The sequence below is a fragment of the Toxoplasma gondii genome, chromosome Ib (genome assembly GCF_000006565.2).
Source record: "Toxoplasma gondii ME49 chromosome Ib, whole genome shotgun sequence".
In the NCBI taxonomy this organism is placed as follows: domain Eukaryota; phylum Apicomplexa; class Conoidasida; order Eucoccidiorida; family Sarcocystidae; genus Toxoplasma; species Toxoplasma gondii.
In genome coordinates, this window is record NC_031468.1 from 140,867 (window position 1) to 164,397 (window position 23,531).

General features: G+C 51.3%; 4 protein-coding genes across 4 annotated transcripts; 2 read left to right on the top strand and 2 right to left on the bottom strand.

Moving 5' to 3' along the window:
- The first annotated feature begins 1,119 nt into the window (after window positions 1–1,119).
- TGME49_207590 (protein phosphatase 2C domain-containing protein) lies at window positions 1,120–5,061 on the top strand. Its single transcript, XM_002369522.2, has 3 exons — window positions 1,120–1,802; window positions 2,348–3,079; window positions 3,543–5,061. Exons 1-3 carry the CDS (start codon window positions 1,608–1,610, stop codon window positions 4,215–4,217), a joined length of 1,602 nt encoding a protein of 533 aa, XP_002369563.1. The 5' UTR covers window positions 1,120–1,607; the 3' UTR covers window positions 4,218–5,061.
- Window positions 5,062–5,262: 201 nt separating this feature from the next.
- On the bottom strand, window positions 5,263–9,436 carry TGME49_207600 (tubulin/FtsZ family, GTPase domain-containing protein). Its single transcript, XM_002369523.2, has 3 exons — window positions 8,132–9,436; window positions 7,698–7,860; window positions 5,263–7,148 (listed from the first exon to the last, which is right to left on the bottom strand). Exons 1-3 carry the CDS (start codon window positions 8,829–8,831, stop codon window positions 6,017–6,019), a joined length of 1,995 nt encoding a protein of 664 aa, XP_002369564.1. The 5' UTR covers window positions 8,832–9,436; the 3' UTR covers window positions 5,263–6,016.
- Window positions 9,437–11,188: 1,752 nt separating this feature from the next.
- Window positions 11,189–13,063, top strand: ROP36 (rhoptry kinase family protein ROP36 (incomplete catalytic triad); the record flags this gene model as incomplete). The annotated part of the gene is made up of 1 exon (XM_002369524.1): window positions 11,189–13,063. One exon carries the CDS (start codon window positions 11,189–11,191, stop codon window positions 13,061–13,063), a length of 1,875 nt encoding a protein of 624 aa, XP_002369565.1.
- A 1,325-nt stretch (window positions 13,064–14,388) lies between these two features.
- On the bottom strand, window positions 14,389–23,471 carry TGME49_207620 (pyridine nucleotide-disulfide oxidoreductase domain-containing protein). Its single transcript, XM_002369525.2, has 14 exons — window positions 22,423–23,471; window positions 22,039–22,131; window positions 21,708–21,788; window positions 21,272–21,478; window positions 20,574–20,660; window positions 20,198–20,334; window positions 19,427–19,666; window positions 18,957–19,069; window positions 18,153–18,320; window positions 17,584–17,648; window positions 16,549–16,684; window positions 16,088–16,184; window positions 15,459–15,596; window positions 14,389–15,234 (listed from the first exon to the last, which is right to left on the bottom strand). Exons 1-14 carry the CDS (start codon window positions 22,814–22,816, stop codon window positions 15,196–15,198), a joined length of 1,995 nt encoding a protein of 664 aa, XP_002369566.1. The 5' UTR covers window positions 22,817–23,471; the 3' UTR covers window positions 14,389–15,195.
- Between the last annotated feature and the right edge of the window lie 60 nt (window positions 23,472–23,531).

Below are 23,531 nucleotides of genomic sequence, written 5' to 3' on the forward strand. Positions count from 1 at the left end.
ATCACACAGTTTCTGAACAGTGTAATATTCGACTCGTAGGTATTTGTACCGTATATAATAATATTGTTATGAGATCACGCAAAAAAGTTTAGCAGCCTACACTTCTTGTAGCCGCGGCGGAAACGGCTTTTAAGTGGCCTGTCATACTGCGGACAACATCGAAACGAGCGAACTTATCATAGACCCTATCATCGGATAAGAATGTGAATCCGAAACCGGCGAAGTGCTGTATCTAAGATGAATGTTCCAGCTTTTCAACCAGCCAGCATGGTTCGCGTGTCCGGAGAAATCTCTGAAAGCCTCACAACGCTGAAGAACACCAGGATGATGCGCTGCTGAATACTTCAGTCGACTGTTAACAAGAAGTCCATACTGCTGGTGACAGATAGTTCTTCCGGGCAACGTACGCTTCGTATGTGACCGCAGTGGCCACGCGTGCCGGTGACTTAAACAAGAGACTTACTCACAAATTAGGGCATCACGGATGTCCCCTGGTTCAATGCCGCACGGAAAAAAGAATCCTCTGTCGATTCGATGGCACGTGCTCTATACTCCAGAATCCCTATGCAGTGGAGAAAAACGGATTCTTTTCTTGAGACACTCCCATACCCTGTCTCTTTGGAAGGAGTGGAACTGTGTCAATTTTGTATAAAGTGGAATTTGTCGGGTAGGGGGAGCCCACCGTCCTGAAAATTTGCCGGGAATCAAACGATGCAGGAAGCATTCTATAGCTTTGAACGCACATGCCTTGAGTGACAGAGCAAATCAAATTCCTTTCGTTGACAGAAGTGACTTTAAAGTTTTCTGCTAGCCGTAACTAGCTTCGTTTCTCATAGCATGCGGAGGGACCAGAGACAATGTCTTGAAGTCGCGAGCAAAAACAGAAGTGTCTACGAAACATCCAGCCTTTTCTCTGTCAAGAGAAATCGCATCGGAAAGCGAAATGATTTGAAAGTGCAGAGGAGTTGCTTGTGAGGAACCCTCGCGTGTCACGTTCTGCTCGCGCTCACAAGTGTCATGCAACTGTGCTTGGCCGCGGCCGGGGAGCGCGCGATAGGTAGTTCTGCGATTGCAGCGCCGGATGAGTGCTCTGTCATATCGGAGCTCTTCTTTGGTTGCGGAAGCTTCAGAAACGCGGGAAAAGTCCAGAGTCGTTCGAATGTTTTTTGTGCCAGTGCCGCGGATGCCACTTCGTGTGGTGAGAAAAGTTGCCGTCGAGTTATGTACGGTGAGATCGTCCGAGTGACTGCAGGTGACAGCTGGGCTGTCGATTCGTGGTCACAGCGAGTAGGAATGCAGTCAGAAACACACTTGGGATATAGTCGTCGATGCAGCTCTTTGTATCAGCCTTTAATCACTGAGGAAGGGACCGTGCGGAGGCAGCGCTGGAGCTGTACTGCGCAAAAGGAGTTATCACCTACGGCCGCTACCACGGCGGTGACCAAGAGCTCGTTTTTCTCCGCAGCCCTTAGGCAGGCGGGATCGGACTGCCCGTGTATGAGGTCCGGTCTAAATTTCACTGAAGTACATGGTGCTTGCGAATTGTCACTGACACGACGGATTGAAAGGTACCCTGCCAGGACTTCAACCAGTAAATCTCTTCCAGAATGCAGCGAGGCGAGAGGCTCTCTCCGTGCTGCTGCGGCTGCCCGCTTTCGAGAGAGATCGAATTTTACCACAACACGGATTCAAACACTCTTCCGCGCTTCTACTTTTACGCTTGCGGCAAGTCCAAACAGCATCCTCTCAAGGGTGGTCCACTGAAGACCACTAATGCAGACGCCTTCCTCATCGATCGTCAAGTAAGTGTCGCTTTGTTTCAACCGCAATGCTCAAAATAGGATTAACAGGAAAGCGCATTCAACACCTAGAGGCGAGATCGCGCATTTTATTCGGTCAACAGCATTCCTTAGTCCGTGCGTAGTCCTCTCCCGACTCGGCAGAGTTAAGGCGTGTTGAATACTTGGGACGTACACATACACTAAGACGTTTTCCTCAGCTGTTCAACATGGGTAGACATTTGCTTCCCCTGATCGAACACGGTCCAGTCGTTGAATTCTAGGTCGGTTTCGGGATCTGTGATTCGTTTTCACAGCGCACCCGCTGCGCATCAGGCGCATGCACATCGGACAAGCGTCACAGCCGGTTTTCAGGGTCCATTTTTGTGTCACGTCCTCCGCAGTGGAGTCATCTAACAAAAGAGGAGCGACTGTATCGGATTTAATCGGAAGACAGAGAGGCTCTTTCTCTATGATGCATTCTGGCCTTTCTCGTGCCCCGATAGTCCTTCCCTATATGACAACGTAAAGAATGTTCAACCGTCGACTGTGTTGTGCCTCTCTTTTAGGTCCTCGGTATTGCCGATGGGGTCAGCTCAGTCGAGGCCGAAGGCTTCGACCCTTCCCGCCTCCCTGTGGAACTGCTTACTGAGTGCTCCATAGAGTGTCGCGCCCGCCAGCAATGTTCCTCTGTCTACGATGCGGAATCCGAGAGTATCTGGACATCGTGGGACTTGAAAGAGTTCAGTCCTCACCAATATCCACTCCACATTCTTTCTCGAGCGCATGCGTCCTGTTCAAGCTGGGGCGCTACAACCTGTGTTCTCACGATACTGGACCAGAGCTACTTGTGGACAGTAAACATTGGTGATAGTCAGGCGCTCCTCTTGCGACGAACAAGTACCCCTCCTCGGACAGTTCCGGTGGATCAATACACTGAGCACGAAATGTGCCACAGCTCGAGAAGCAGAATAGGTGATCTGTCGCTCTGTGGAGGGTACCAAGTTGTTCACAGAGTCACACCGCAGCAGCACTTCTTTAACTGCCCTTTCCAACTGACGCGGATGCCAGATGTGGACTGCTCCTTCGGAGAAGTTCTGCGGCGGACTGCGGATTCGGCGGATGTCTCTGGACACGACGTGGAGGCCGGAGATATTATCATTGTGGGAAGTGACGGGCTCTTTGACAACCTCTTCGACGAGGATATTTTGCAAGTCGTCAACGAGCTCTGTTGGCGAACAAGTAAAGCAGGCGAACCGCCAACGACTGAGCCGCATGTCGTCGCGGAAAAGCTCCTGGAAGTAAGGCTCATGAACTGGGTGTGGGATCTTGTATGCAAATGTTGTTTGTTCAAATATACTCTGGATTCCACTGTAATTACTGCACTTAACTTGATGGTCATGAAAAGCACAATAGAACTTGGATCCGGTAAACGAAGACCTTCAAGAGTGGCGATGTTACCACCCGTGCGATATAGTGTCTGCGGCATTTCCCTATTGGGTTCGTTCCTCAAAACTGTAGAAAACGATGTGTCGTAAACCCGGCAGCGCTCACGCCCCACTTGCGCATGTAACGTCGTGAAAGAAGAATGAGTAATGTAAGAAAACTCGTGTTGTTGTGTTTCGCCTCCGAACAAGTTGCACCCCTCACTTCAGTTGAAAACTAGACAGGGCATCGATGTTCGTGTAGATAGTCGCGCGTGAAATTCCATTTTCCAGCCGGTGTTATGCCTCTTCTTGTGCGTTCCCTTGATGTGTACCACAGATGGCGATGATTGCAGCTGGTGGCTGTACGAATGCAGAAAAAGCGTATCTGACTCCGTACGCCGAAGGTGCTTTCATTGAATTGGGGAAGCGTGTGTACGGAGGAAAACCAGATGACATAACTGTCGTTGTTGGCTACATCATTGATCGAGCGGCGCCACGCAGAGGGTCTGCGGGAGATTCTAACTGTACTAGAGCTGCTGAAAGGCCAGCTCAACGGGATCAAGCTGGATCCCAGGATTCGTGTCCCTACGGGATCATGGATCCGATTGGAGAGTTGGTTGGCGAGGAAGCTACCAGCTGTATGCCAAATGGCCGTGCGCCAAATCTCTACGGGACCCCTGCTCACCAACGCGGCATAAGCGACACTGGCTCAAAATCCAGAGGAAACACCAGCGAAACCACTACCAGTAAAGCGACCATGCTGTCGTGCCAACGATTGCCTGGACAATCTTTGCTCCCGACACCCACAAAGCAAATAGACTGTCCGTCTTCAAATGAGACTCACACAACGTTGAAAAACAAAATGGGTATGCAATACGCATCCCTTGTTGCCGCTGTAGCTTTGTCAAGACGAAGCTTTCCACCCGGCGCAGGGAGGGGAGCCCTAACAGCGGCCCCTGCGTGGGTTGCTTCCGTCCATTCAGTGCCTGCTGACTTCAGCTCGAAGCCTTGACACTGCTACAAACACCGGAGCAGCATTGTCGATCCGAGCAACATGCGTCCGTTCTTCCACATCCGTCTCAATGGCTTCGCATGTCGATGGCTGTACCAGTAAGCTTTTTACGTGACAGGACACCGGATATGGCAAAATGACGTGAGGAACAATGGATCGGCCTCTTGCACATTCTCGCAGAAGTGCGAGGTGTGGAATTTGTTTTCAATTTTTTTGGGTCCCTCGAGCATTGAAATTCTGTTGAGAACTTCGCTACTGCTCAGTGCTTTCTACTAGGTCTAGCCCCTCTCATTCCGAGCTACGTACACGGGACAATAAAATTGATAATCCCACTGTCTGTAGCAAGGGGGCAAGCTTAGTTTGCCCGTCGTGTTGGGTGTCCAGAGTTTGTCAAAATCGCTTGCGGTTGAGGAAAGGTCACGCACCATCCTCCTAACGGAGTTGTTCACGAGGCGTGGCATCGCTTTACAGAATCATTGTGGTCCAGCACTGGTGTGGCGACTCACATCCGCTTGCTTATTCGCAGATGTAAAGGCAGGTTACGACACGTTGAGTTAACTACTTTCGTTAAGAAGATCATCTCATTTCTTAGAGCATGTCGTACGCCTCGATTATCTCTTCGAGCCCTCCAATGGAGTCTTGAATTTCGGACCGAGGAAGTCCGTGTCTCTCGTAGTGGTGAGTGTAGGCGTTGCACGCTATCAGCGCTCTTGCTTTCCGTAGTCCTCTGCATCACACGGGATACATAATGAAACAATTAATTTTAGTGAGGTTTGAGAATTTGATTTCGAACACTCTGGTGAGCGAGGGAAAACTACTACTCTGATGCTAGTCTGATCAGTCCCATCATATTGGATGTAGAATACAACAAAGCAAATACTGAAATAAGGTGAAGAACCTGCATTCACATGTAATAGGTTTAGCGTATTCCCGAAAATTCATTCCGACCAGCGAGTGCAATCCAAACAAGTTGTCCTAGATACAGAGAAGATTTATAAATGGTAAGCCTCCTCATTCAAGTGTAAATCTGTAACCATTCGGGCATCTCCCTTGCATAGCTTGTATGTTTTTAAGACGCTCACAGCAGTCCACTTACTCCCGCAGAGCTCCTAAAGGAGTCAGACAATTCGAAACCAGGCTCACACTTCTCTGCTTCATACCGCCATAGCCGCCAAGTTTCTCTCGGAAAACCTGCGCAGCAGGCACAGCCGTGCGACCGCCTCAGAGAATCCAGGCTGGAAATAAATCCCGGTGTTATAGCATTTCCGTATCAGTCCGTGTTCTTTCGACAAACGACGAAATAACTCAATGCTGTTCCAACTGGATGTTGGTTTTATTGCATCTGGCCATCGCACCTTGTTCCATCCATGCTACCTCGAGCCGGTAGAAAAGTCACCACGGCAGACGCCAGCTCCCATCAACTTTCCCTTTTTAGTCTGCAAGAATCCAGCTCCGGCTGGTCAAGTTGCCTTTCTGAATTCTCTCTATTTTTTCAGGGGAGATCACTTCGGAACGAGACTCCAGTGTGAGCATGACGCCAGCTACGGCTGTGCAGAAACGCGCTCGACAGAACACTTGATGTCGTCAGACAGTGGGCATGTACTGATTCACTATAGAAGCAAAGTCACGCGTTACAACATTAATTTTTCTTTCAAATACAGTCGATCTACCTCAAGGAAAACAACTGAAGCAAAACCTAGCGGGCCATCTTCAGCCAGTCGAGACGACACAGATCCTAATGCTGTGGAAGCTTCACGGTATCCAACCGCGGAGAATGATATCGCACGACTCTTCGTAACCTATAAACGCTCCTGCCTGTCACATGCTTCTGCAACTTTTTGCTCGAGAACGCCACAGGGGAACCTCCAAACAGCTGGTCTGTTCATCCTTACTCGTATCGGAACCGTATTCTCCTTGTAAATTCGCACAGCGGAATCAAGTTGTTCCTCAGGATAAAACCCCTCTTCTGCTTCCGCGGCCTCAATGTCAGTCCCTCGTATGAATGCCCACGCCCCCAGCGTCCCGCTAGTGCGCCGTTCTCCAGTCCTTCGGACTGTATCTGTAGTTGGAACGCCAGACTTCCCACAGTCACCGCACTCCGACGTCCTGGCGTGAGCAGATTGGTTAGCAAGGCGTCCACGGAATGTCCTCTTTTGCCCTCCCTCGGAGAAAGGTGTATGCTCTCCAACCGGCTCCCCAGTCGGCCCCATGGAGGACCAAAAACGTTTGCCACTGTCCACCTGCGGGGACGTACCTTTGTTGCAGTTGGAAAGCTGCTCAAAACCCCCCGGAATTCCTGCGTTTCGCTTGAGTCCGCCACTATCTGCTGGAGAGGAAGGGGTCCGGAGCGTACTTCGGGAAAACTGGCGGAGCATTTGCTTGAACAAACTACCGTAGGTGTCACAGCCAAAAGGACTATCGTGCCGACAGGAAGGGGAGGACAAGAATCCTTGTGGGCTCCCGAAGGTGTGAGGCTTTGACACCGGCGCGAAAGTGGGTATTGAGTTATGAAATACTGTTAGGAGTTTATAGGCGGGTTGGCTGCACAGCTCTCGCACGACAAAAGGTAGCGGACTCGCTCCTATAGGTAGAACAGAATTCTCGGGGGTCGGTGGGGGGCTCACTGCTTCAGGCGGGTTGGAATGACTGCATCTGGACAGGGTCTGCCTTCCGCCTGAAAAAGAAGCGACACCTGCTCCGTGATGTCGCAGCGTTTTCCGTCCGTGGTGGCTAGACTGGGTTTTCATCTGGCTTTGAAGGCGTCCGGGTGCTGTCGCAGTGACCCACCGATGGTGCGGGAACAGCGTGGCAGATGCAACTGCTGCTGAAATTGCACGGTTCATGTCACTGAACGAAGGCCCCCCGAAGCTAGTTCCAGTTCCTCCGCAAAGCTCCTCCAGACGCGTGTTTTCAGCGAGTATCATACCATCCCTGCAGACGGGAAAGCAATGACAGGCACTCCAACGTCTTACAGAATTCCACAAACAATAACAGCACGTTTCTGATTCTCTGCTCGCAGAAGTTCCTCTGAAGTGTCTAATGTCGTTGCTTCCTTCCACTCTGTCTACAAACGAGACAACTTCAGTCCATAAGACGAAACGGCATGCCCAAAGTACGTCACGAGCTATCTGGAACGCGGTGTCGCTGGTCACAATGCGACTTTATTTGCTTAGAAATGGATGCCTTGCCAAGTGGAAGGTTTTGTCTGATGAGGTCAAACTCACAATGTATCGGCTGTAAGCTGATCCGTGAGATGCAGCAGGTCAATGCCAGCTCACCGACTGATGGAGATTTAACGGTGGAGAAGCTAACAACGGGGTGAGGTAAAGATTCAACAAAGCACAGGCTGTTTTGTTTACCTCATCAAAAGACACCTATCCTACACGTCCAAGCGCATTATGAGTGTTCTTGAATCTGTCGTGTGCTGCTATATCATCGAAGGCTTTATGCCGGTTTTTTTAACCCTTCAGAACGACTGACATAAAAAAGTAGGCATGGGCTAGAGATAGTGCCGTATTGTAGCTTTGGACAGACAGCTCCCCAGACGCAAACGGCCAGACCGCGAGATTGACCGTCGCAGTAGAACCCAGAAGATCGTGGCAAACAGCGTTCATGAACGCCCCGATTCCCGACCCAGTGCCGCCTGTATGAAAAAAGAACACGTCAGTGCGGTATTCAAATTGAAGCTGCAAACGTTAAGCTTGTTCATTTCTAGCATACACAAGAAAACATCTAGCGCTACGCGGACGTTCTGAGAGTGCAGACACGAAACACCTACGCACAAGAGATGTCCCACAAACGAGAAGCAAAACATCGGGTATCTATCGCTCTGCGAGTGTGCCTCCAGTTCATGATTTCCTCCACGCTCACCCATCCTATGTTGTAGACAAGCCCAGTTGCAACATCTTACTCACCAGCAAGACTGTAGATGAGAAGAACAGAGGACAAACTATCGACTTTTTCTAGCTCGCACTGAAGAGCTCCGACAATGGCCTCTTCGCGACGCGGACCTTCACGCAGGTACCCGAGAGCCCAGTTGTTGCCGCACCCTGTGGCACGTGCCCCGTATATCGCGTTCCGTTTGCTGTACTGCCACTGGAAAGAAGTGGCGGAGTGTGACTCGTGAAGACTTCGTGAGAAAGTGAAGTCGCGGTTGGATGAGTAGATTACAGAGCTCCCCGTTTTGTCTCTCGAACCAGTTGAGGTGGAATACGGTGATCCAGACAAGCATGTGTCTAGAACACCTGGTTCGCTATCGACTAGGATAGAGCGGGCAATCGCAGGGGCATCCGCCATTGGCCACTGAGGAGAGAGGCCCTTCGGATTATCAGGAGTCCATGCCTCGCTGCTGACTGCATACGTATCCTCTCTTTTCCTGTCGAGTGCAGTGAACAGCGGCGCCACGCGTGCATCAGTCGCAACTGCGGCACACGACGAACTAGCGATCGAGCCCTTGTTGGCCTCAGAATCACGGAAATAAATGCTGGCCAGTCTCCTGGCACGCGCTTCGTCACGCACACTTTGAGCGAAGGCAATCTCTTCAGCAATGCGAGAAAACAGGGCCACCCCAAGTTGATTGCCGCATTGGCCAATCTGGACAGCTACTACTGCCATTGCTAGCGGAAACGACAGCGGGTCTACACGGCAAAAAATCGCTGAATCAAGTGCCAAGTCACTCCCTTGAACGAAGGTACGCCAGGAATACAATAGGGTGTTGCACTACGGTGAATTCATGGTCTGATCCACGGCCAATCATTCAAGAGACTCCGCCACAATTGGGAAAGGTACTGCTACACGGGAACTCCCGCTGGTGCCAAATCCCGGGGCCTTGATGAAATGATTTACGCGGAGGAGCCAAGACTGCTCTCGTCACCGAATAAACTCAAGCTCTTCAGAAGAAGAAAGGAACCACGAGACATAGATAGGAAAACGTTTGTTAGAAAAGAGCGTGGGACCCTCGCGGCGGTAGTCGAGACGTGGTCACCTCTCGGCTGATGCCTCCCGCAGGAGCGGAACGGGGCCAGGACTGGGAAGCCTGCATCGCGTCGGCTACCGACTTTAAAATTACTTTTAACGTGGAACTTCACGTGAAACAAAAAGTGATCAGCTAGGCTTCGACTCTGGGCATGCGGAATATGGCCATTTGTTCCGGAGCATTAAAGACGGCAACAGCCCAATCGCACACCATGTCCGGAGGCATACGGAGCACCATAACTGAACAGACCGTCCCATTCGTTCCTGTCTATTGACATGGTGGGGCTCAACATTTCTAGCCATTCACCATAACACGAGGAGGTGAGCGGGAAAATCGCTAGGCTTTGCTTGTCAAGCCGGACTGCTGTGGTAGGATTTGCCCGGCTTGTTTTGTGCGGCGCGCGTAGATGAGGAACGCCACGAACAAGGTGTCGGCCGTTGACGTCCACGTACTGTAGTCGTCCATCGCTTTTAAAATTCCCCGCTGACCGTTACAGCTTCTAACACAGTCTATTTCTGTCAGCATACACTATCCACAAATCTTCCTACACTGCTTTCCGGCCGAGCGGGACTTTCCCAAATCTCGAAGATGAGAAGAGAGTCCGGCCAGGGCACTGTGCACCAGTGCTCGGAGTGTCGGGCACATGTGCCACCCCTTGGTTTCGAGCAAACAGCAATACCGAATCACACAACAGTTTGACAGCTAGTAGAGGAAAAAAGACTCATTCTTGTAGTCACAACGTGGGCTGCAGACTAATTCTGAGAACGGTGGAACTCCATTCTTCTACATCCCTTTGTAATACGCCACGGCCTAGATGCTTCCGTTTCTCTAGGGAAGGAGCGGCAGCTCTCCGTGCTACCACACTAGCCGCATTTTGCTCAAGTATTTGAGTTGAAGTGTGGATGTTTGCCTTGCACATCGCGCCATGCGGCAGTTATTTTCTAGAGGATTAACGATTGTGCTGCAGCTAATCCAAGCAAACGAACTGTTTTGTTCATAAGCAATGTTGCGTCATGCAGCGTGCAGTCGGAAGTCAAACCCTCCTTGAAAGTGACCATCTCTCTTTTATACACGCGTATAGGTGATTTTTATCCTCTCTGGAGTTATTTGGTTCTGAAAAAAAGGACCTGGATGTCTTATTTGTTCCTGCGGGTGCGGATAGCGGTTCCTTCAGCATAGTCGATACTCGGACTAGGGCCAAAGACTAGGGAATTGCAAGTGACACTGATTCCACATAAGAGCCTGGCACCTTAGTGCGCACCCTTTCAAGTGGAGTGCTGTACCAGTACTGGTTCCGAAGGAATCTGATAGTGTACTCGCCAAAGATGATCGAACGGTATCCAGTGGAAATTGTGGTTCAACTGCGTGGGTGCACTTCGAACGCTTTGGTGGCAACCTCAAACGTTGGTGGAACGCCTACTCAGCTACGCCGACGGATATTCATTACGTATCGTTAAAAAGATTTTTCCCCCTTACAGCGGAATCTTTGCGAGGATACGAAGTGCGCTTTGTCCCGCAAGAGTCCAAGCGGCAAACAAGTTGCATGCAGGGCGTCCACGCATAACCGTAGCTTATTCTTGCAGGACTACTCCAGCAAATAGAAAAATCACTCCCTTATATAGAGGTGGCAGACACAAAGCAGAGAAGAAAATAGAAACAGCACGAAAGTCTAGATTCGCTGTGGCCCTTCGTGGGTAGGACTCCCGGTGCTGAAGGGCGGTTGACAGCACAGGCAACATTTGAGACAGCCCAGTCTCTCTCGATTCACCGATTCTGGATGCTCGCCTCCCCCATTTAAAACAGACAGACACATACTCGTGCTTCGGCTGAAAGGACCTTTCTCTCTCTCGGATCCTTCAGTAGGGTTCACCACTCCAGAATCTTGCTCCCACTCAACCATACAAGAACGTTTTGTTCCCTTAAAACTTTCAACGACTGGCAATGCCTCCCGCTGTGTAGTTGCACCAGTAGCTTCTCTCTTTGGAGGTTCGGCAGGATGTACCAGCTACTGAGAATAAGGTCGCTGTTCATTTTTGTGTCAATTCTCGTTCTACAGACGGTCACAGTAGCGGCGCTGGACGATGGCGCCGAGTCACTTGATCCACAGCCTACTGCAGGTGAGGGTGCAAAGGAGCTGGGAAACAGAACAACTTCCCGAAGGAAAGATGCCGTTGCTCTAAAAACCGATGGAACATTGTCGGAGGCAGAAGCGAAACGCCCTGTGGAGGAGCGGTCACCGCAGTCCACGTATGACTTTTCTTCTGCAGCGTCCGCCTTTCAGAAGTGGGCGGACGGTATGACGCCTAAAAAGAAAGAACCAGATAATCTTCTGGTTGTGAAAGGAGATCGAAAACCGAAGGCCCCCCGGATAGCGGAAGACAACGGGACCGATGATATTGCAGTGGACGAAGGCAACGAGATAGAAGAAGTCATTCTTCCTCCGCTGACCACTTTTCTAGAAAGAGAGCACTACAGTGCAGTAGCTCAGATGCTCAACGGCATGCATGAAAGATACGAGCACTACCTCTCCGCGACTGTGTTGGAGGAGACCCGGGCGTTCCTTGACAAGGTGAAAGATCTCCGGAGCAATCACATCGAGCGATTCAACAAAGTAATCGGCAACAATGAATTTGCATTCCTTCGTCCCCTACGGTACTCCAGACTGCCTCACCCGTCCAGCGATGTGTTGCGCAATCTTCATCCAGAGCACAACGCAGTGGCTGAAAAGCACTGGAAACGTGCCTGGGGAAATCACTATGCCTCGGGAGAAGTCTTGAAAATCAAGAGACTCGACATGATTAACTACGGGTACGCGAGCGCCACGTACGCGGTCAAGCGCATTTTTCCGTACACTCTCGATCCCGACGACCGCCAGTCTCGGACCCTCGATCAAGACGGAGCCCTCAAGGTGTTTGTTGTGAAGAGAAATCGAATTGAAGTGGATCTCGTCGAAGAACTGCTCCTCCACCAGACGCGCGCCTGGCGCTTTTTTCCTCCCGAACGTGCGGAGCAGCTGGCAGAAACGGAAGGTCTCCTGATCCCTGTTTCTCTGCTCAAGCTCGTGAACGACGATGACGAGGAGATCGGCCAGAAGGAAGACAGGATCAACGAACTGCTGGGTCCGAAGGGCGACATCCTCAATGCGTTCCTACTCTACCCGCGTGCCTACGCGTGCAGCCTCAAATTCTTCCTCATCTCTTGGGGACGAACGGACCTTCTAATCAAGACGGCGCCAATGAAAGCGATGATCTCCATCAGCATTCAAATGGTCTACGCGGTCGCGTCACTCAATAGTTATGGACTCGTTCACGGACACATTCGACCGAGCAGCTTCGTCATGACGACAGACGGAAAGGTGCTCTTGACGGACTTCCACACAGTTGTGGAGGAGGGCTCCAAACTCAGCTGTTCCCACAAACGCGTTCGTGCAATGGCGGACCTTAACGCCTCTCCGGAAGAGCTGGAATGCTCTCACCATGGACCAGGACAGACGTTCGAGGCGTCTTTTGCTCTCGACGCTTGGCGACTCGGAGTGAGTCTGTACAAACTCTGGTGTCGAGAGTCTTGGCGTGAACCGAAGCCAGGAGAAACCTGGACCGAGCGTCTGACCACGAGACAAGTCGCTTTCGTCAAAGCCCAGCAGCGGGGACGCACGTCGCGTTCCGGCCTCGACCTCCAACACTGCAGAGCAGACACCCCTTCCTTCATTCTTCGTCTTATTCAGCAATTCCTCGAGCCGAACCCCGAGACTCGGCTAACGCCTATCGATGCTGTCAAGGGAACTAGCCTCTTTCGCCATATGGAAAGGAGGTTGAAAGTCGTTCAAGATATTCGCGAGACCATGCTGAGAAAGCGCAGCGAGGAGCTGTAGACCAAAGCGCATCGGATTTCTAGGTAGCAACACGGGAAATGACACAGAAGCAAAAGGCACAGATACACACTGGAGCATGGCATTCAGGAAAGAAAAAAATCCTTCGGAAAGCAGTCCTAGTGATAGCGAAAAGGAAATGCTTCAAACGTGCCGGGTTGTGCTCTCGAATCTACACCTATAGTCAAGCTTTAGCGACGGATTCGACTTTCTGGACCGCATACACTGTAGTGTGAAATTAAGTTCAGGTTTCCTTTCCATCGTTCGAGGCCCTGCACGCCGCAGTTGCAACAGCGTGTTGTTTCTAGTCAACCTCACATTTACTTGCATATCTTCATCCCTTCTCAACCATATGGATTGAGAGACAAGGGTAAAAACAGTAGTGGCTTGTGAAGTGGATATATCAGATCGTTTATCGAGAAAACGGAGATTACGGTAGCCGGCAGCTGAGACGCCAAGTTGATGCTGCTGTAGCTGCTTGCTTCAGAGGGTCCCCGACGCAGCAACAAGATATACTGTGAGCGATGCCATCCTGAATGTAACGTTGAAATAATCGCATTGATTCCATCGCAAAAGATGCTGTCGCGCTTGCGAGTTTGTCCTCAAGGCGCAAGTGCCGACACAGCACTTCGCATCGTGCGCTCCACAAAAACAAAGCAACAGAACAGTCAGCAACCTCACGAAAAATCTTGCACACAACGTACAAGCCGACATTGTCCTTTACAGAGCTATCAGTGCAAACACAGTTGTGAAACACCACTGGTCCAATCGGTCTAGAGGGGCTTTTCAGACCTTGATCCGCCAAAATGGGAATTAGCTCGGAGTTTCTTTAGCCCCCGCACCAGTGCATTCGGAAGCTTGCGCCACTCTGCATTTTGATTCCCTTTGTAACAGCAGATCAAGCACAATTGGGGAAGCAGTTACGATTGTCCCCGCCGATTTTTACACTGATATTCTTCATGACCCTGTTATCGGCAGGCACGTGCTCCACATGCTCACTCGAGTCTGTGAAGCACAGACACGGAAGCACTGTCGCAATATTTTCCGACATTCTAACTCTGTGCGACTGAAGACCGTGCCATTCCAGGAGCTAAGCCATAGGATAAGGAAACGCCTGTCAGCATTTCCTGTTCAGTCGCTGCCTGATCGCCTTCACCTGACTCTGTTCTCAAACTCTATTCGTCATGACGAAACTGTGACAGAGTTGCACGCGACTTGAAATTTCTAAAGGGGCTTCAGGCAGTGTGTTGGCAAGAGGAGCTAAGGCTCGGTGCGTTTTCTGCTGCATGCGACGACGTTTTGGAATATGTAGCGAAACCAGAGCCTGTGCCAGAAACACGAAAATTCTCTTCTTTCTAAGAGAAAAAGTCCGAAGTCGAGGAACAAGTCAAGTTGCCATTCTTGTTCCCACAACAACCGAGAGTTCCATTGTAACACATGAGCGCACAACCTCACATTTTGCGTCTCGACGTTTGCGTTCCCTCACACGCGCTGTTTATCTTGGTATGACAAAAGTACACCATTGATTGTTTCCAAGCACACGACCCCAATGCATGCACGCATTTGCTGCTCTCTTTACATACTCGCATTCCCGCCAAAACTCATAGTCAGCCAACTTCAGTGCACATTTGTCTCGCCGAGGGCGACGGTGTTAGGTCGAACTGTCACACATCAGTTAAAAATAAGAATTTCTTGATTTGAATGTCTTTGGCACACGCACTCGCGTCAACACAACCGTGGCGTTGCACTCATTCACACTCTCACTCTGGATGAGAGCCTCACGACGGAGAGTGAAGACGAGAGCCAGAGACTTTGCCCACTTGCCTCGGGCATTCGGAGCTGTACAGCGGCACACGTTGTTTCAGGATCTCGTCCTTTGCCGACAAAGAACGAGACGCGATTGGAGTAGGACGTCGTAGCTACTTCGCCCCTCTTCGTCCTCAAGCGTGCTGTCACGGACACACAGTACCTTCGTCCTGTCATGCTTGCGGCAGCAGGGCTGCTTGGCTACTTGCTCGCGAATCGTTTTCGGGCACTGTTGCTTCGTACACGACCCCAAGTTTGGAGAGAATACGAAACTCCTTTTCACCGCCCAAAATGCTGAGTCGCACAACTCAGAAGCGGTTACTGAACACTCAGACCAGCCGCTTGACAGTCTTGGTTGCTGCGGTCTCCTGAAAGAGCCACAATCCGACACAGGAGAAACGAAAATCGATGAAGCGCACGAGCGCCCAGTTAGGATCGCGTTGCATGAAGAAAACCTTCGTGAGCCACTCAGTCAAAGCCCGATTGAAAGCGCGTCTGTGTCAGCACAAACCTACAGCAGCTGTCAAGAACAATGGTGCCGCGGTGTCATTCTCTAGACTCGACACACGCCAGTTTTTGGATGTTATCTTACCTTGGCAATCGCCAAAACATCTTGGGAGTTCTTCAGGCCTTGACGCAACTCGCCTGGTGAAGGCATCAAATTCTGTTCGAGCAGTTCCACCGCCGCCACAGCTACCGGGTCGCGTCCCATCGTGCAAACAGCGGTGACCTGCGAGAGAAAAGTTACAAGTCGGAGAAGAAACAATGCACTGTATGCGCCGGGATGGAGACAGAAAAGACTTCAACACACCAAAGTGTGCTTCGTTTTCCCTTCAGCAGCGACCGACTCAGTGTCAATCGTCCAGGCGGGGACGACGTCTGTTGCAACAACCACGAAGAAAAGAGCGACGCAACTCCGAGCCACACTAAGCACACAACAGGACAGCTCGGTAGGATAGCTGAGTGAGAAACATCGACGAAAAGAACAACATAACATAAGAGGGGAGTCAGGGAACTCAGTGGCGCCTTCTCACAGCTCAGCTGTCGACTTAGAGATGAAAGTGACCGCAGTTTTTCACAGCGAAGCACGAAGCGGCTGCACACCCGCGAGATAAAAAGAGACGAGAGATCAGAAGCACCGGGAAAAGGCGAACGCGCCTGGGAAGAAGCGTAGCAGCTACAAGAGGGACGAAACAGTGTGTCTGCTCCATCCTGACTTACGCGGTCATCCTTGACATAGTAGGCGACGAACTGTTGCTTGTCAATGTCCCCCTCGATAATGACCTCGTCGAAGCCACTGCCGATCCATCCTGCGAATCTGCCCAGAAGGCGAAGAGAGAGGCACTTCAAAAACCAGTAAAGCGGAACTGAAACGCACGCACGACGCCACAGGCTGTCTCGAAGGCATACCCGTTCAGTGCAGCGCTTCCAGGAAACGGTAGCCAAAAACGAAGAATACATATGGTAAGCGAAAAAGCGAAACAACTCCCCAAACGAAACGAAAAGAGTCCATACGGACGGCATCCCGGCATCCTTGTACCTCCCCCTCCAGATGCACTAAGCAGGGGAAATGAGCACACAAACACAAGGCTTCTCCCCAGTTTGTCTCTGTCAAGTGTCTCTCCCTTCACGGCTGAGCGCTTCGCTTCCTCCGCGACGGTATCTCTTCACTGTTTACTCACCGCATGCCTTTGCCGAAAATCATGGACCAGAAGAAAGGAATCTGCGTGAAGGGAACATGGTGACCGAGCATGTTGAGCGCAGCGACTCTCCCTTGCTGCATCGCCACGGCCCAGTGCTCCACGCGGATTTGCTCGCCTGCGGCAAAGCATCACAGAAAACGCGGAACGAGAAACAAGAAAGACTTACACTTCGGACTGACTGCCTGAGACGAAGCACGAACCACGGGGGAGAAAGGTCTCGAGGAGAACCTAGAAAGAAGAACGCCAGGGCCTCTGGTCCATGCGAGGTGATGCGGCGCTTTGAGTTCCAACAGAGGCGTATCGCCGGTGAACGCAGACAAGAAAGCTAAGGAGACAGGGAAAAAAGGTCCTTTCGCGCGGAAATGGCCAGTGCACAACGAATCCCTAAAGACTCAAAAAACGGAGACGAGACCGTGGTTGCATGCACGCGCCCCAGGCGTCCACTTGTGCGGTCGACCCGACGGGGGAGAACTAACGCGTCGGAAGCAGCCTGGGAAAGCATGCACTAGAAACGGAAAACAGACACAACGAACCAGCGCGTTGGATTTGCGACTGTCTCTCAATCTCTAGCTGAGAGCTTGTGAGCCAACGACATCAGTGCCTTCACAATCTGTGGAGCATACCACTGCTCCCGATTCCAAGGAGAGCTTGAAGTACCTTCGCGTCTACTCTTTTGAGTGAAAGCATAGGGGCGTTACAGAACGGCCAGTGTATGGATTGCCTGGACGGTAAGGGCATCAATGCATGGCCCATTTCGGTTACAGTTTCTCTGCTCCGTAGCGTCGCAGCTCCCCCTGGGTGACTGGCATTGAAGTTTCTGGTATCGCGGCACTATCAAACAGACGCCTCGAGAAAACCAGCCGCGGAGAGTGAAGAGAAAACGAGAAAAATAGAGAAAACGAGCCTGTGCGTGGTATGACGTAAACGAACGCAAAACCGAAAAACGACAGCGAAGCCCAGGGAGGCAAACTCGCTGTTCACCAACATCGCTTTTCTACGAAGAAAATACCTCACCTGTCTTCACGTATGGGTACGCGGCGATGTCGCCAGCCACGAATACATCTGGGTTCGCAGGCAACCTGAGAAGAGACACCGCAAAAGGATTGATGGTGTAAACACATACAGCGCATCATCACTCGGAATACGCCTTTCTGCGGTCCACATGAAAAAGCAGGAGAAGCGCATTTGATGCATGCAAATCCATATACCGATAGATAAGCAGAACGCGAGTCACCCTGCACAAACGGAAACACAGGACGAAATGACGAAACCGCTTGCCCAAGTTGTTGCATCCTCCACATTTGTATCCTGTGAAGGCGCAGCTCTGTGCCCAGGTTCACACGGCACACCCTGAGGCCTGCACCGCGTCGAGACGACCGCCCCTACCACAACAGGCTGCAGGAGTTCCCCACAACGTACAGTCCTCCACGAGCGACGACACAACTGCCAGACTTAAGCATAAAGGAGATATGCAGGTGAGTGCAGCTTCGTCGAGACGAAGCCGCAAACAGAAGCCCAGTGATGAATGTTCTTTTCAAGTCCGTGCAGGCGTCGAGAAACGCAGCGATGGGTGTTCTTTTCACCTGAGAAGCGGATCGGTGACGATGGCACCGTCGCGCGCGAGAGCGAACTCGGACTGGTCGGCGAGGAACTTCGTGGCGGGGACCGAGCCTATGCCGACGATGACGACGTCTGCCTGGATGATTTCTCCAGAGGCGAGTTCGACTCCGGTGACTCTGTCGCGACTGGATCTGAAGAGGCATCGCAGCAGCATGAGACAGAAATCTGACCAGAAGAAGACGGAGCGGTTGATCCGAGTTGATCAGACGCAGCCGGTGAAGAGCGACGAGCCCCCGAAACACTCTAGGAAACAGCGCCAGAAACACCGATACAGGTCGTCCCTTGCCTTAGACGACTGTGGCCGATATCTGCAATTTTTAGACGCTTGAAAGTTCGATTCGTTCTTTTTGTCGCGCCGAGGCGACACTCGAAAAAAACGGCATTCGTTCCCCCCTCTTGGGTGCGATTTGTGTGGAAAAGAGAGTTTCTGTGTGCCGTTGACGTCTCCTCGGACGTGGAACCAGGTTGCTGGCGTAGACTACAGAGACCAGTCTGGGTGCAAAACGCGGTATGCGCGAGACGCATGTCCTGTCGGAGTTTCGACTGGCGTCGTCTTGGTTATCTACAAGATCGCTGCGAACTCGGAAAAAGCGGCCGTCGTGTCAACTGAGGTCTTGAACTCTGCACTCTTGTTCCCTCGTTGCAAAGCCTGTGTCGCTCCACTTTGCCTGTCGTCTGCCTTTGCGCTTTCCGGTTTGCCTTTGGAAGTTGTCCGTTTTTCCCTAAATGTTTCTGTCCCCGCTTTTCTCGGCTCCCGAAGAACTTACGTGAAGCCGACAACTTTGCTCTGGGGGTAGAACCGCACGCCTTTGCTGCAGATGAGCTGCTTGATGCTTCCACCCACACGAGAGCCCAGGACTCGCTCGAACGGAACAGTTTCCTGCGAAGAGCAGCGAATGCGAAATGCGCTGAGGAAGTCGCAACGACGAGAGGTCGTTGATGGCAGAGAAATGGAGGCAAAAGAAAACGAACGTTCCTCGTCGTTCACATGCGTGTGAGCTCTCGCATTATGCCTGTACCCCCTTCTCTACTTGTCTTTCCCTCCTCGCTCTCCTCTTCTTTCTTCCTTTTCCGTTGGTCGGGTCCTTCTCTTTTTCTCCTACTCTGCCGTCTTTCCTTCTCCTCGATTCCCTCCTTCAAGTCTTTCTTTCCTTCTCGCTTTCTTCTTCGACCCCCCCCCTTGTTCTCTGCGTTTCTCTCTTCTTTCCTTCTCTCCCCGTTTTTCTTGTCGCATCACCTGCCCAATGACTGTGACGTTCTTGCATCCGCGTCTATGGAAGGCGGCCGCGAGTTCGACGCCGACGAAGGAGGAGCCTATGATGGCGACTCTGGGGTCGGAGTTGAACTTCTTGTTTTCCTCCAGAAACGCGCTGAGTTCCTGCAAATCGTTCTTGCCTCGCACCGTAAAGATGCCGCGAGCCGTTCCGTTCGGCAGCCCCGTCAGCCGCCGCGCTTCACTGCCTGTGCAGAGAAGCAGCTGCAGAAACGGACGAAGCAAACACAGAAACTCGTCGCAAGATGGAGAAAAACGGGAGCTTCGCCTCAAAATGTACAAGGTTTTTTCACACACACAAACAAGAGAGGCGCACCACACGCAAAGAGAAGGGAACAGAGATAAATGTCAACGCACGCATGCAACCATATGCACTTGCATATATATATATATATATGAATATATATATATATGTGTATATTTAGGCATACAGATGAATGTCTCTGTTTCTCTCTACCTATCTGCAGATATCTCTATACAGCGACATATCCATGAGGATGTGTGTGTGAAGACATCTAGTTGTGCATGCGCATTTGTGCATAGATGCTTGTACACATGTGTATATCGATGCCTGTATATCTTTCCCTACCTCTCTCCGCGCGCCTCTATAGCGTAATATACACGTAGCAAATGGATTCACCTCAAAGTGCATGCATGCGTCGATGTGTGAGTATATAAGATACACGCGCAAGTACATGTAAATGCAGAGAGATCCGAGTCGTGCCTTCCCCGTACTTTATCGAATTTCACATCTGGGGCGTTTCCCTCGAGGCGGACAGTTTTCGTCTTCAAGTCCACGCCGACGGCGCGAGAGTTCAAGAGAACCTGGACGCCGAGGTCCTCCTGTAGAGCCTTCAGAGGACGGAGAAGAACTGGAAAACAGAACACAAAAGACACAGGTGGATCCCACGGAGACTTCAGTCTAGAGGGAGACTCACGACGGACCCAAGGCTTCCTTCGCCTACGTTGCGAAACTGAAGTGACGACTGGGGAAGAAGAAACTCCCGAAGAACAGGTACAACGCCCCCAACGGTCAGGCGAGGTGTACGCAGAGAACTGAGAGCGAAAAGAACTCGAGAAAACGACCTGAGACGACAAAAGCTTGGCTCACTGTTGTCAAGTTTCGCGTTGAGATTCTTCGTCAGCACCGGACGGTCATAGGGCGGAACCGATTCCTCGCAGATCATTACAATCCGGCCTAAGGAGCACACACACACATGCGCATGCGCCTCAAAACCTTTTTACACATGCGAAAAAAAACATGTTCATACACATTCATCTGTATTATTCAGGCATTTATACAACTTCATGCAGCTCTACCTGTAGGCCCGCACATCCACATCCATGCATGAGTGTGCATATATATATATATATATATATATATCCATATAAATATGTATATACGGATATCTGTATTTCTGGAAGTATACCCACAGATCTGCACACAGTTCCATATTTCCTCGCACACATCCTCATGAAACATGCACAAGTAGCGTCACATATATCGGTACATCTATTCATATATATATATATATATATATATATATATATATACGTTTTACCTCGCCTCCACGTACATAAGATAGAAATAGAAATGTATTAATTAAGAGACAGATGTTGTGTTGCTGCGGGGCCAGATTTTCCTCACGCAGGATGAGACAAGTGGAGATATCTTTCTCGTTTTCTCTCTCGTTGTTTCTCAGTGTCCCGAGCAATCTGTCTATTCTCCATTCATCTGTCTATATCGATTTTTGTATCTTCGAAAAACGCCCATGCCGACTTGGCCGACGTCGGTTGTTGATGCTTTACCGTCGAATCCCTCTGCTCGTAGTGTCTCCGCAGCCGTCGCGGCCGCTGCGCCGCCCCCGACGAGAACAAACGTTTCTGTGTTTTGTCCTCTTTTTTCTTTCGCGTAAACTCCACGAGCTCGAACAGGTACTTCGTCAGGGATCTGCGCCACTACACGCCCGTCCTTGATCTCCACCGGATACGTCGGAATGGCGCTCAGAGCCGGACCTAGGAAGAACTCGCAGACGGAGACGCGCTTGTCTCGCGTTCTTGTGGAAGAGAGACAAGGAAACAAGCTCTGCCTCCACTCTGGCGGGAGCAGCAACGCGAGACGGCACTCGACTGCGCGTGCATGCGCACCGTGACGTCTCCATGAATTTCGAGAAATTTGAAGTTCGAGCGAGGACATACGTGGTGAGAAGGCCTGTAAACGAAAAACGAGTGGAAAATGACTCACCGTTGACGCATTTTCCAGTTTCAAGGTCGAACTCAGCGTCGTGGAGAGGACAGGTGACAGTTCGCTTCGCCGTGAGAACGCCTGAGGAGGAAAGGAGGAAACGAGAAGAAGGAGAAGTAAAAACGGCACAAGAAGCGAAACGCACACAAGCCATCGACGTCGAGAGAGAGACGAAAGCGAGGAAGAAAAACGCTCCGAAGGAGCGCCGATCACGCCAGAAAAGGGAAGAGAAAGACAGACAGGGAAGAAAGCAAAAGAGAAAGAGAGAAAAAGAAAAGAGCACAGAGCGAACGAAAAACAACGAACGGAAAGAAAGAGAAGCAAACAGTACCTTTGGAGAGAGACGCGCTGTAGTGACTGCAGCTGGCTCCAGTGCAGTAGAAGGTCCCGTCGGCAGTTCGTGACAGAAGAACTTTGTCTTTTCCTGAAAGAAACAGAGGGAGAGAGACGAAAAGCGAACGCGTTGGAGAGACAAGGACGCCTCTTTCGCAGTTGCACATCCGCTCGCCGAAGAAGCGTCTGTCAAAGAAAAAAGCGAATGAGGTCACCACAGTCTCCGAAAACGAGGAGACACTCTCGTAGCACTCTGCTCTCATTTGTGAAACGCACTCTCTTCCTTGCTCCCCACTGTTCTCGTCCACTCCTGCTCCCCCTCTCTCTCTTCCTTTTTCTGATGTCTTTTCGTTTTCCCCTTGTCTCTCTATCTCTCTCTCACCGCCGTTGACGGCGAGCTCGTAGAGTCCACCTCGCTGAAAATCTTCGGCAGCACCCAGGTCGGTCGCCGTTCTTTTTTCTGCGCATGCAGCGACGCGTGGGCAGCGTCCGAAGGCACGAGAGAAAACCGGAGAGCCGCCGAGTTTCCTTCCCTCTGTGCGGGAGTTGCCTTCACCTACAGCAACGGAGACAGCACCGGCGGCGAGAGCCGCAGCGCAGAGTCCTTTCGTCCAGAACATCCTCTCACTCTTCTGCTCCCGCGTCTGCGTCGGAGAGACAGAGACAGCAACCGGCAGACCTTGGAGACCAGAAGAAAGGAGGGGAGAGGAGGAGGAAAGGTGAGAGAAGGCTCTCTGGGCGACGCGTCGCCAGGCCTGGCTCCGGAGGCTTGCCATGGTGGTGTTTAGGAGGGGATTCAGGGGAACTCTGGAGAATTTGAAAACGGAGGAAAAGAGGATGATTCAAAATTCCTGCAGCGTAGACGACGCAGCTGAAACACCGGGCCGTGAGCATGCGTTGAGAGAACCGGCACCGTCGGGGACACCGCGCGGAGGTTCGGCGACGGCGCGAGAAGACGCGTTTCTCCTCTCCTGGATGAGAGAGAAAGGACTTTTGGAGAAATCAGGAAGAAAGGAACCTTTCGTCCAAGTTGAAACTCACGAAAATGCCACGGGAGCCGCGCCCGCTGAAGAAAACGACAAAGCAAGGAGGCAGGCAAATCACAGATCCTCCGGGGTGGACTCGAAAGGGAAAAGTGAGCGCGAGACAGAACTGTATGCAGTGGAGATTTCGAAACCGACTTTCTTCTCAGCCTTTTCAGAGATGCAGAGCATTTGAAGAGAAAGACAAAGAATCGAACGGCCCTCCTCCGAGTCTCTCCAGCTGCGCCGTTTTTTTCTCTCGGTGCCCGGACGCGCTGCGGTGTTCGCTGGACTTTGATCCTCTCAACAAGAGAGAGAGGGAACACACTGTAAAGGCGCGGCCCATGCCTGAGACAGGAAGAAGAGAGAAAGGAAACTGGAGATCGGGACGGAGATCGAGGCGTCTTTTTATCTGCTTTTTTTTGCGATACATCTTCAGTCCAACTTCCGCGTCGGCGAGGAAGCGGAA

Coding starts and splice junctions, on each gene's coding strand:
- TGME49_207590 (XM_002369522.2), top strand. CDS start 1,608: ATGCAGCGAGGCGAGAGGCTCTCTCCGTGCTGCTGCGGCTGCCCGCTT. Junction 1,803..2,347: donor CCTTCCTCATCGATCGTCAA/GTAAGTGTCGCT, acceptor CCTCTCTTTTAG/GTCCTCGGTATTGCCGATGG. Junction 3,080..3,542: donor TCGCGGAAAAGCTCCTGGAA/GTAAGGCTCATG, acceptor TGTGTACCACAG/ATGGCGATGATTGCAGCTGG.
- TGME49_207600 (XM_002369523.2), bottom strand. CDS start 8,831: ATGGCAGTAGTAGCTGTCCAGATTGGCCAATGCGGCAATCAACTTGGG. Junction 7,861..8,131: donor TCTCATCTACAGTCTTGCTG/GTGAGTAAGATG, acceptor TTTTTCATACAG/GCGGCACTGGGTCGGGAATC. Junction 7,149..7,697: donor GCCCATGCCTACTTTTTTAT/GTCAGTCGTTCT, acceptor TCCCGTCTGCAG/GGATGGTATGATACTCGCTG.
- TGME49_207620 (XM_002369525.2), bottom strand. CDS start 22,816: ATGGCAAGCCTCCGGAGCCAGGCCTGGCGACGCGTCGCCCAGAGAGCC. Junction 16,685..17,583: donor GTACCCATACGTGAAGACAG/GTGAGGTATTTT, acceptor GCTTTGCCGCAG/GCGAGCAAATCCGCGTGGAG. Junction 15,597..16,087: donor ACTATGTCAAGGATGACCGC/GTAAGTCAGGAT, acceptor TTTCTCTCGCAG/GTCACCGCTGTTTGCACGAT.